Source organism: Durio zibethinus, chromosome 27 (genome assembly GCF_047325235.1).
Source record: "Durio zibethinus cultivar Kanyao isolate XHJ-2024 chromosome 27, ASM4732523v1, whole genome shotgun sequence".
NCBI lineage: Eukaryota > Viridiplantae > Streptophyta > Magnoliopsida > Malvales > Malvaceae > Durio > Durio zibethinus.
The window spans coordinates 721,217-733,054 of record NC_143188.1 but is presented as its reverse complement, the minus strand read 5'-3'; the positions used below and the strand labels follow the sequence as shown (position 1 = coordinate 733,054).

General features: G+C 33.8%; 1 protein-coding gene across 15 annotated transcripts; it reads left to right on the top strand.

Moving 5' to 3' along the window:
- The first annotated feature begins 1,330 nt into the window (after window positions 1–1,330).
- On the top strand, window positions 1,331–11,688 carry LOC111280219 (E3 ubiquitin-protein ligase UPL6-like). Of its 15 annotated transcripts, none has more exons than XM_022867420.2 (27): window positions 1,331–1,416; window positions 1,605–1,857; window positions 2,928–3,025; window positions 3,193–3,320; window positions 3,480–3,591; window positions 3,945–4,125; window positions 4,283–4,465; window positions 4,786–4,968; window positions 5,361–5,442; window positions 5,641–5,750; window positions 5,866–6,170; window positions 6,306–6,402; window positions 6,667–6,810; window positions 7,010–7,093; window positions 7,182–7,268; window positions 7,494–7,634; window positions 7,762–7,887; window positions 8,528–8,626; window positions 8,757–8,824; window positions 8,920–8,986; window positions 9,136–9,306; window positions 9,392–9,481; window positions 9,950–10,030; window positions 10,243–10,316; window positions 10,437–10,508; window positions 10,689–10,778; window positions 11,105–11,688. In XM_022867420.2, the coding sequence occupies exons 2-27, from the start codon at window positions 1,699–1,701 to the stop codon at window positions 11,169–11,171; spliced, it is 3,099 nt and encodes a 1,032-aa protein (XP_022723155.2). In that variant the 5' UTR covers window positions 1,331–1,416; window positions 1,605–1,698; the 3' UTR covers window positions 11,172–11,688. The 15 variants fall into 15 exon arrangements, 12 of the variants coding, with proteins under 12 accessions (XP_022723155.2, XP_022723154.2, XP_089612385.1 ...); XM_022867419.2 differs by having other exon boundaries at window positions 1,392–1,457; XR_016334615.1 differs by lacking the exon at window positions 1,331–1,416 and adding an exon at window positions 1,420–1,457 and having other exon boundaries at window positions 9,136–9,229; window positions 9,307–9,481; window positions 11,105–11,643.
- The last annotated feature ends 150 nt before the right edge of the window (window positions 11,689–11,838 follow it).

Sequence of the window (11,838 nt, the reverse complement as noted above, 5' to 3'; positions counted from 1 at the left end):
AAACAAACTAAATAAAATTATTCAACAAAATATCGAAATACCAAAATATTATATCAAAACTCTAAAAACTTATGGAATAAAATGATTCATCTCATATATTTTTCTTTTTATGTTTAGATTTTGTTATATTTCAATTAAAAATTTGATTAATTTAGTTTTCAAACTGAATTAATCAAAAATTAAAATTTTTTTAAAATCATTTTAATTAACCGATCAAAATTAATTGAATAACCGATTAATTAATCGAATTAAATCGATTCGATTAATTAATTCAATTAAATCCAAATTATAAACACTCCCAGCAATAAGAAACAAAGTTTGAAAAGATGAAAAAAATCAAAGCAAATTAATAAAGAAAAAAGGTCAGAGCTGATGCAGTGGTCAACAGAAACTGACCTAATTCAAAGTGGATTGAGCTCCACAACCATTAATGTTACATTTAGATAAAATTAATCTAATTGGCTCACTGAATTGAAATTAATTAAATTGCAAATCTAATTTGCAGCAATGCCTAATTGCTTTTGACATTCAAACATTGTCTCTATTATTATTATTCCGTCTGATCTGATGGTGGAATTTTCATTGCAACTCAAAAACCTTATCCCTTTTTTTTTTTTTTTTTAATTCTTTTTGGCCACAAAAGAAGCTTCGTTTGTTTCAAGTGTTCCTTTTATATTGGAGTCATGTTTTATTCTTCTTTCCTTTGTTTTTGGGCTTGTAAATTTACTATAACCCAGTTAAGAGCCCATTTTAATTGGGCCTGGCCTATTAATTCAGTATGCAGTTGGGCTTAATGGGTTAATTCAGAATAAGCAGGCCAGCCCACACATGGGTTTGGGCCTGCTTGCATCCATATTATTATCTCCCAATCCATTCTTAAATCTTAATCATTATTTTTTTAACATTAAATCTTAATCGTCCTGTACGTTAGAAGGATTCTAACATATATCAAGGGTGATGAGGATTTATTGGATCGAATCTATTCGGATCTTTTTATATGATACATCAAATTGTAAATTTTTAAAATTTGATCTGGATATAATTTAATTTAAATGATATGAAATTAAAATTTATTGATTTAATTTGATTTAATAATTTTTTAAATTTAATATTTAATATTTTAATATTATTTTAATATAACTTTTAATATATTAAAAAATTTAAATATAAAATAATTATTTTTATTTTAATAAAAAAATTAAAATATAAAAATTAATAAAAATATATAATTTAATTAATTTATTTTAATTTTTAAATTTTTGTTTCAAATTTAATCGTATTTAATATATATAAATTTAATTTATATCAAATAAAATAATCGATTTAAATTGAACAAAACACTATAATTCCAAATAAATTTTTGATTTTTTCCAATTTTTTTTTCTTACCCTGGTTAGACGATTCAACGTGTACCATGTGAGTTATTTTTAACTTTTTTTCCCTCTTCAGGGTACAAGGTATCAAAGCGCCACAAATTTCTCCCAACTCTTCTTCCTTCCTTCCCAGTCTTCTTTTATTTCTCCAATTTTCTCTCCATCCAAACACCAAACGTTTCTCTTTCCTCTGTTTTTATCTAACTCATCTCTTATTTCAATCTGAAAAAGATATTTTTAGGGCAACTCTTTATTGATCGAATCAAAGGAAAACCTTGAATTTGCCCGCTGTTGTTCGTTTTTTGGGTTTAGTGGAGGCGGTAAAATGTTCTTCACGGGTGATTCCACCAGTCGGAAACGAGTCGATTTGGGAGGTCGGAGCTCGAAGGAGAGAGATAGGCAGAAACTTCTAGAACAAACGCGATTAGAGCGGAATCGCCGCCTCTGGTTGCGCCAGCAAAATTCTGCAGCTCTCAAGATTCAGGTTGCCTTTGTTTCTTCTCTATTTGAATTAGGCCGTTTCTTTCCCTTTAATAACTGGAGCCTTATTTGCATTGAACTGAAAATTAATCTCTTGAAATTTTCCATGCGTGTTTAGTTTTAATACAAGTAAATGCAATGAACAGCTGCGAATAACAATGCTTTCTTGTTGTCATTTTGCATGGTTGAGTACCACGTATAGTTTCTTCTTCTGTGGTTGTATAAGAGATGATGTATTTTTGGGGGTCAGTTGGAGGTGGGTTTGATCATTGGGCTCTAGAATTTGATAGAGGAAAAATGCGAATAATACAGCGAATTGATATAGTTTTCTACCAAGTGTTTTCCCTGGAACTGCCTTATATTCGGAAAGAGATTCAATGCCAAGGCAATTTGGTATTCGAATGGTAATACCCTTAGTTGATGTTGTTGATTCTTGAGAAAGTATGTGCTTTAACATGTATTAAAGTGTTCTATATTTTGTTGGAGAAGATGGTAGTGTTATAGTGGCTGACTAGTGGATAAATATCTAAACCTTTCTTTTTCTTCTCAATAGGTTAATAGATGAATGTCTTTCCTTGTTCTTGAACACCTCAAAAAGCCTTATACTCCAATATGTTTTTATTTTCTAAATTCAAACTTATTCTCTGCAACCATAAGTTTGAATTATTTTAAGTGATCAGGTTTAAACAGTCCAACTGAACTAAATAGTCTGTACATCGTTTATATTTATCATCCAAGCCAGCAAGTCCATGCAATAAATAAGTTTTCATTAAATCACAACCCTACATTGTTTATTTTAAGCTTTTATTTTGAAGTGACCTTGTGTTTGAAGATGCATGTTGTTGGTTTCTTAGTCATTTTTCTTGATTCTTTCTTAGTTGCATCTGCTTTATGATTAACAACTTCAAATACTCATCCATACACTGAGTTGGCATTGGTTTAGGTGGAATATGAGAATCTTTTAGCTATATATTTCCATTAGGCAATTTAGGATAGATAAAATAGTTGTCTGGATCTGCCTTAAGAACTTGCTGCCCTACATTTTGCAAAGTGTTGACTAATTACTAGCTACAGAAATACTTCAGAGGGAGAAAGGCAGTGGAAGCTGAACGTGCCAAGGTCCGACAGCAGTTCTACCAAACCTATGGACAGCACTGTCAAAATGTGGACAGGTAAATTCTAACATCAATAGTGTCTTGAAGGTGTTTCCAATTTAATGAGAATTCCGTTTAATATCAACACAGTGAGTTGACTTTTATGCCTGTTTTATTGCTTTTCTAATTAAATTATTGTATCATGTGATTTTCTGATTTTGTTCAGGTCGTCTCTGTTTATGCAGGCATTATTTTGGTCCAGACTCAGAGTTTCTCCGCCAGCTAATTTTCTTCTTTAATGCACAGAATATAAATGATTTTTCAGTGCTTGTTGAGACTTGCCGATTACTTCAGCAATTTGTTCGAGATAGTGGTACTTTTATCAAAATCCCTTCTTGCATAGTTGTATTATGGATAAGTTGTTTGGTGTGTGTCTGTGCATATATATATTTGTGTTTTGCATATAATTATGGTAGTTATTATCTTTCTCTTTTTCTCTCTTTCTCTAATTTTTGTATAAATTATGCAATAGGGGATGCCTTGGGGCTCTTTGTAGGGGTGGACCATTCATTGAATCATTCTTCGGTTGCCTACAGATTGAAACGACTGTCATTTTCTTGTATTCAGGCTATACATCAGAACAGGTTTGTTCCTCAAACCCTCTTTTGTCAGCTGGGTATTTGTCGTATTTTTCATTTTTATTTTGCATCACATGATGGAGCTTGTGTTATTTTATAAATGTATGCAGCTTTTAGATGTTCTTTAGTATCTCAGTGATCTAAAACAGAAATAGAACAAGGGGAAAAAATGAATGCCTGATCTTGATGATATATATTGTCGTGTTTCCATCTCTCTTTCTCTCTCTACATATATCTTCCCCCTTTCTCATTGTTAGTGTCATGCACTCTGATGTATGATAGAATTTAATATACTCATATTTTGTGTGTATTTTTAAGTTGTTTCTGATGATTATATTACTTAAAATTTTATTGGATAGAAATCAATTGAAAGACCAGCTGTTGATGACTCCAGAGGAATCTAGTGCATCAACAACCACCTTGCTTCAAGCATTGGTTTTGTTGTTAGATCCTAAACTGCCTTGGGCTTGTAAGACAGTTGGTTATCTCATGCAAAGAAATGTATTCTCTCTGTTTAGAGAAGTTATTCTAACAGTAAAGGTACACTTTTTTGTAACCCTGTTTTTGGTTTTCTTGTAATTAGGTATAATTTTTATGTAACTATTTTGATATCCCTATCTCCATAATTGTGCATCTTAAAACTTGTGATTTAGTAATTGCCTTCTGCTTTTCTGATACTACCTATGTTGTGGTGCAGGAAAATATAAATGCTAGAGGTTCTTTTGGGAAACTATATGCGCTGGAGCGCGTGCTTGTTCTTATGATTTCTCATGTTGGTCAGAGTCCATGTATTTGCTCAAACGTAGATTCACGACGGAGTTTCTTATCTCAGATTGTTACAATCCCTTTCCTATGGCAACTTTTTCCATACTTAAAAGAGGTAGGTTTCTTCTTTGTCTTACTAGTTTAAGACTTTATAAGATGTTTCCTTAAGCTTAATTTGCATCTTGATAGTGGTGGTTTGTGGTGCTGAAAAACTTTAAAGCATATTCTTTCTATCTACGTGGTTGTTTCTACTTCTTTTACTTTGTCTGCAAACTAGCTTTTCATATTGCTAAATATATATATATATATATATATTTTGTTTATGCTGAAAAACTCCCATATCGTATTCTCATTGCAAATTTTCTGTTGCAACATATTTTTGTTTTCATTTTATGTTTGTTGCAGATTATAATATCATGATGTTTTACTATTTAGGTTTTTGCATCTCGTATCTTGATCCAATACTACACTAATCAGATGGCTTTGTGCGTGCAAAACCATGCTAATGTACTTCCCACTGATATATCGAATGAGTTTCCTGGTTATGCCTGCCTCCTTGCTAATATATTAGAAACAGCAAGTGCTGCTTTATCTCAGCTGAATTGCTCATTTGAAATGGTAAGAAGCTGATTTTTTTTAATTAAACGAGATGCTTTTCTGCTATGAGCTTTTCCTTATTTTGTTAGTGATACATGTGGTCATTCTACCTGCGTTGCTTTTGAACAGTATTTTCCTTTCGATGTGATTGAATGCTATGAATATGTGCATATGTGAATGCAAGTATATAGTTGAGATATTGGATCCAAATAGCTTCCCTGGCTTCCTTCTGATAATTCTTTCAAGTCTTAATTTTAGTATTTCCATTAAAGCTGCTTTTATGCTTGCAGTAAATGTGGTTAGCTACTTTTATGTTTGCATTAAAGCTGCTTCTTATGTTAAAAAAATTTCAATTTTTAATGTAATTAGGTTTTGGAGCCAGTTTTTTACTTCTGTTTTTTTATTTTGAGCAGGTCATAGACCTTGCAGCTGTTACAACATTTTTGATGGAAGCTCTTCCACCTATAAAATCCTCAAGCAGAGAAATTAGAGAAAGTATTTCTTGCCTCTTGATATGCCATCTTTCTTTCTATTTCCTCCCCTTATATCCCAATGGACTTTTTTTCCTAGCTTTCTCAACAAGAAAATTATAAATTTGGTTATAGTACAGCAACTATGACTTGATTTTTTTGTACACCAATTCCTCTTTAGATTGGTTCATTGAAATGCACATGCATAAATATTTGGCTTCAGGTTCTACAGTTGGGGATGATGATTTGATCTTACGTGATAAAATAGTTTTGGATAATAATTTGGAACAGCAGATAACCAATGCTATTGATTCACGCTTTCTTCTGCAATTGGTAGGCAGTCTTGAAACTTTCTGTTTGTTTGAAAATGACTTTTGCTATCCTCATGATATTGTTGTTTTCTTTTCAAATCAAAGAAAAGGTTTCAAATTTTGATTCTTCTAAGCAGACTAATGTGTTATTTGGAGGGATTTCCACCGTCCATGCTTCACATAATGAAGGACCAGATGATAAGGAGGTGGCAGCTGTTGGTGCTGCTTGTGCTTTTCTGCATGTTACATTCAATACATTACCTCAAGAGAGAATCATGACTGTACTAGCATATAGAACTGAACTTGTTCCGGTGCTTTGGAATTTTATGAAGCGATGTCAACAAAATCAAAAGTGGTCATCCTTGCCTGAGCGCTGTTCATATCTCTTGGGAGATGCACCTGGTTGGCTGCTACCTCTGTCTGTTTTCTGTCCAGTGTACAAGTAAGATGATTGGTTGATTTCTGGCAGCATAATTTTATGCAATTACTGTTGTGTGTTTCATCCTTGTTTTTAGAAATGCTAAATGGTGTTTTCAGATTGATGACTGACTATTCTGGCTTCTTTGTGGTTGATTAGGCACATGCTTACGATAGTCGATAATGAAGAGTTTTATGAGCAGGAGAAGCCACTGCCTTTGAAAGATGTTAGATGCCTAATTGTCATTCTGAGACAGGTGGCCTCATTTTGTAAAACTTTAGTTTAATGAACTGTTATTTAAGCTGTGAAGCAATTTTTAATTTTGATTCAGAAAAATATCTTGTATTCACTGGACTTTCTTTAGATTAAGGACATGATTTATGGATATCCATCGACCATGTGATAGCATTGATGGCAACCATGATTCTTATGACTACCATGGAATTGCTAGTGCAGGGTAACCTTACTTAATGGTCTAACTAACGTTTATAAAATTCTTCTGTTTTTTTCCTCAATACAGGCTTTGTGGCAGCTCCTATGGGTGAATCCTTTAGCTCACCCTAGTTCTGGGAAATCTATCTCCAACACTTCTGCTCATAAGAGGCACCCTGTTGAAGCTATTCAAAATAGGGTTGGTACTGTAGCCTCTGAGCTCCTTTCCCAGGTAGATGTCACTGTAACTTGTTGAATTTCTGACTTCCCATTGGTTGACATTTTGTCTTGTGCATGATATTACAAATTATCTGGGTTGTACTCAATAAATATAAATAGAATGATACATATCTTGAGAATAATGAAATGTAGGAAAACATTATACTCTTTTTCACCTTACTTATTTTTGTTATTTAAAACTGCTCTTATAGTTGCAAGATTGGAACAACCGGCGGCAGTTTACTCCCCCCAGTTACTTTCATTCTGATGGTGTAAATGACTATTTTATTTCTCAGGTAATAGCTTCTCAATTGCAGCTTTAAGTTCCAGGTATCAATTCATTTCATGCAGCTTGTTTGTTCTGATCTTAATTTTCCCTAGTAGGCTGTAATAGAAGGCACAAAGGCTCATGACATATTGAAGCAAGCACCTTTCTTGATTCCATTCACTAGCAGAGTTAAAATATTCACTGTAAGTGAGTAATTAGCAAATTTTGCTTCCAATCTTTAGTTGAAACTATTAGATCTTGAAAAATAAGATCAAGCTGTTGATATGGGTATCATATATGCATTCCTCAAACTGGGTGGTCGGGGAGTTACCTAGGAAAATGAGTCTAACATTTGGATTCCTTTTAACTGATATTTAATTTCCTATTTTCTTTGCTATGTGTCTCCTTTCCATAACTCCATCTACCAGTTACAACTAGAATCAGTTAGGCAGACACAAGGGGCTCATGGTGTTTTTGCTGGAAATCGATTCAGAATACGAAGGGATCACATTTTGGAAGATGCTTATAATCAGATGAGTGCATTGTCTGAAGAGGATCTTAGAGGACATGTATGCTTTACTTAAGACTTCTCACATATGAAAACTTTATTATCTTTCATAGCTTTGTGGAATCTGGTCTCTTCCCTCTTGGCACTGGCCAACAATGATATAATCAGTTTCATTTGCTTCCCTACAGATTCGTGTAACATTTGTCAATGAATTTGGAGTGGAGGAGGCTGGAATTGATGGTGGTGGAATTTTCAAAGATTTTATGGAGAATATTACTCGAGCTGCATTTGACGTACAGTATGGGTTATTTAAGGTTGTTAATATATGCTACTCATTACACCTCTTCATCTTTTCATATACACAAGTTGGTTGCTTAATAAGCTGGTTGGGATATGTTCACTGAATTTTTTTATTTCATTTATGGTAAAGATGCCAGTAGTGTCTTCCTTAACTTTCTCGCCTGATGGTAAGGATTTAGGATGACATGCTTCTTTCTGATTGAACAGTTAGATAGAGAAGATCAATATCCAATTCTTGCTGAACAAGGGAAAGATAAAGAATAATCACATTTTCTTGATCAATTTTTTTTTTCAAATAATAAGAATGTGCTTGGCTTGATTTGAATACAAAGAGATGGTCCATTTCAATGGAATATTTAAATGATAAAGATGGATTTAACAATGTTGGAATCTAAACTTGGTATAAAGATTCGAAAAGATCATGGAATTCAAATAGAGGATGTCATTACCCTCTTCTACTGGTTGTCTTCTAAAATTAGCTGTCTGTTATGGAAAGTTCATTATCTTTTCTCGTTTTTCATTTAAAGTCAACTTTGTTTCTCACGAGCAGGGTTCTATATATTTTGTTGTATATGGCAACTTGTCTCACTTGTTATTTATTGTTTTTCTTATAGCATATGTTTTTTTGACATAATACTTAGCATGTCTACACAGGAAACAGCTGATCACCTTCTATACCCAAATCCTGGATCAGGAATGACACATGAACAACACCTACAATTTTTTCATTTCTTGGGAACACTTCTTGCAAAGGTATGTCATTCTATTACAGAAGCTTAATCTTATGCTGTATCTATATCTAATATTTAAGTTGCCTGTATGCTATCTCAGCTTTATCTATTACAGGGCTTATTGATGAGGCATAATGTTACCTTTCTTGTAGGCCATGTTTGAAGGGATTCTTGTGGATATACCATTTGCAACATTTTTCTTGAGCAAATTGAAACAAAAGTAAGCCTTTGAATGGTTTCCTCCTCTTTGGAAGACTTACTTTTCAATTGTATTCTAGTGATACTAATACATATATATTTTTCCTTTTTGATTAGGTACAATTATTTAAATGACTTGCCTTCCTTGGACCCTGAATTATATCGCCACCTTATTTTCTTAAAGGTATTTTTCTTGAACTTTTCCTTTTTATATCTTTTTCATTCATACTTCACAGAAAAATAGTGACTTTATTTGTGTACTCATCCATTCACGTGGTTTACATGTTAAAGCTCTAGGCTTCTAATTCCCACCTCCTATGTTATGACTTTCAGCATTATAAAGGGGACATTTCAGAGTTGGAGCTCTACTTCGTAATTGTGAATAATGAATATGGAGAGCAAACAGAAGAAGAGCTTCTTCCAGGAGGCAAAAACATACATGTTACTAATGAGAATGTCATCACATTTATTCACCTTGTATCTAACCACCGATTGAATTTTCAGGTTGTGAGATCCTTCATTGCAAATTCGTTTAATGCATCTGTTATACCTTGCATGATGGTGACACTTGGAGATGATGTCATTGCAGATACGACAACAAAGTTCCCATTTCCTTAGGGGATTTCAGCAGCTTATACAGAAAAATTGGATTGATATGTTCAATGAACATGAATTGCAGGTATTGTGGTCTACTTCAAAATTTCACAGGTTGTACTCACTTTGCGGGCAATTGTTTCCTAATATTACTTCAAGGTCATTGTCTGCCTATATAAACATGATAGATAGAGTTTGCTGGGATTCCTTTTCACTTAAAAAAGTTAATGAACCTTCAAATTATTATGCCTTGTGAACTGCAGTTTTTGCTCAAGATTTGCAATTCTATCATGCCAAAATGCCTTTAAACATTTTTCACATTTCCTAGCATTAACATTGATTTTCATTCAATTATACTTTGTATATGTAAGCCGCCCGACATCAATTCTTAAAATCTTTTCTGTGATGGTTTAAGATCTTGAAAGTATTATTGTGTTCACCTTGGATGAAACATGTGCTTATCCTTCAAAGTATAAATATTCTTCACTAGAGTTATCCTGCTTAATGTCATTTTGAGCTTTACTTAAATCCTTGAAATCTATTGTCTTTGCAGCTTCTGATATCAGGTTCACTTGACAGCTTGGATGTTGATGAACTACGACGCCACACCAATTATGTGGGTGGTTATCATGGCGTAAGTTTTTTAACCTTCTCACCCTTTTTAGTTGAATTAGAATGGGTTATTATGCCACAAGTGTGCTTTGACTTTTTGTAGTTTTATTCCAGTTGGAATGACAGGAGTGTAAATTGTTACTGAATTTACTTCTTGCCCTATCCGTCATTATTATAAGAGTCAGTTCTTTGTCTTTGCTTTCAGAAGCTTATTTTCACTTCCTTGTTTGACAGGAGCACTATGTCATTGATATGTTTTGGGAAGTCCTCAAAAGCTTTTCACTGGAAAATCAAAAGAAATTTTTGAAGTGAGTTGCATAATCTGTGATCTGCGTGCTTGATGTCTTCCCATGTTGATTACTTCTATTATTAGCTTCAAGAATAATGAACATAAGAGAGGATAATTAAGTAGATGAGGTTCTTTTTAGGTTTGTGACTGGGTGTTCTCGAGGACCGCTGCTGGGATTCAAATATCTTGAACCTTTATTTTGCATACAAAGGTAATAATTGTACCAAATGTACACTGGAAGTATGATAACTTATTAGTCAGGTGGCTGACTGACAGAAGCACTATAGTACACTGCTTATTTCTCCTGTCCCACCTCTCTACTTTTTTTTTTTTTATGTTGTTTTTCTTTTCCAATCAGAATTTAAAGATTTTGCTGTGGACTTTTTTACAGAGCTGCTGGTAGTGCCTCTGAAGAAGAATTGGACCGGTTACCGACATCAGCTACTTGTATGAACCTTCTTAAGCTTCCACCATATAGAAGGTTTGTCTCTCTTTTTTAATAGCTTACCATTGAGTAAGACTTTGAGATGAGAAGTTTTAGTTTATTTCTCGGCATGGAAATTGAATTGCTGTTTATGTTGGTGATAATTCGCACTTCCAAGGTTTTTAACATAAGCATGCTAAGAATTCAGAAGTCACCTATAACTTAGTCGGCAAAAGAAAGGAACTAGCCACTCTTTTCTGCAACATTTTGGTCACTCTGCCTTACTACCTACATCTTGCCTCTGATCATACCCATTGTCATTTATTTAGATACTCACATTTCCTTTTATGGCAATATTATTAAGTTCCACATGATGTATGCAGCAAAGAGCAACTGGAAACCAAATTGCTGTATGCCATAAATGCAGATGCTGGTTTCGATTTGAGTTGATGTACTCTCAATTCAAAGTCCTACACAAAACCACGCTATGCTGCTATGAGAATCTCCTAGTGCTTTCAAAGCTGCCAGCAAGGAGACTTATGGAGAGGTGATGAGTGGTGCGCCTAAGGCAAAGGATAAAAAAGTGTATAGATAAATAGCTGTCCGGTCCGGCCTGCTTGTTTAGTTGAAATGTACGAACGTAAAGATATCTTTAGTGTATATTCTCATCTCCTCTGTGAAGCTTTAAACAAACATATGCAGGCGGCAGGGAATCTGCAATATATATGAACACTTAAAGATCATGCGTTCAGTGCAGGGCTCAAGGCCACTCGCGAGTTTGGTCTTTGTCAAGGTGTTCTTAATGTAGGCTCTGGCCTAAGTCCAAAAAAAAAAAAGAAGAAAAACTAGTATCATCATTTGTAAATGAATAGCATAAACATGTCTGGTCTGTTCAGTTGCCAGTAATTTTCCCTTTTTTTTTTCAATATAGTGATACGTTATTAATAGAAGAATTATTGCTCGAGTATATTGTCATGGCGCTGGAATTGGGAAGGTGGGGGTGGTGGAGCCCCTTATTCTTTAAGTTGGTCCTCGTTACTAGAATTAACGCAAGTTACATAGGTTCAAACCTATATTTATTGCACTGCAGTGAGGCCCCGTCATCTAACTCATTTTG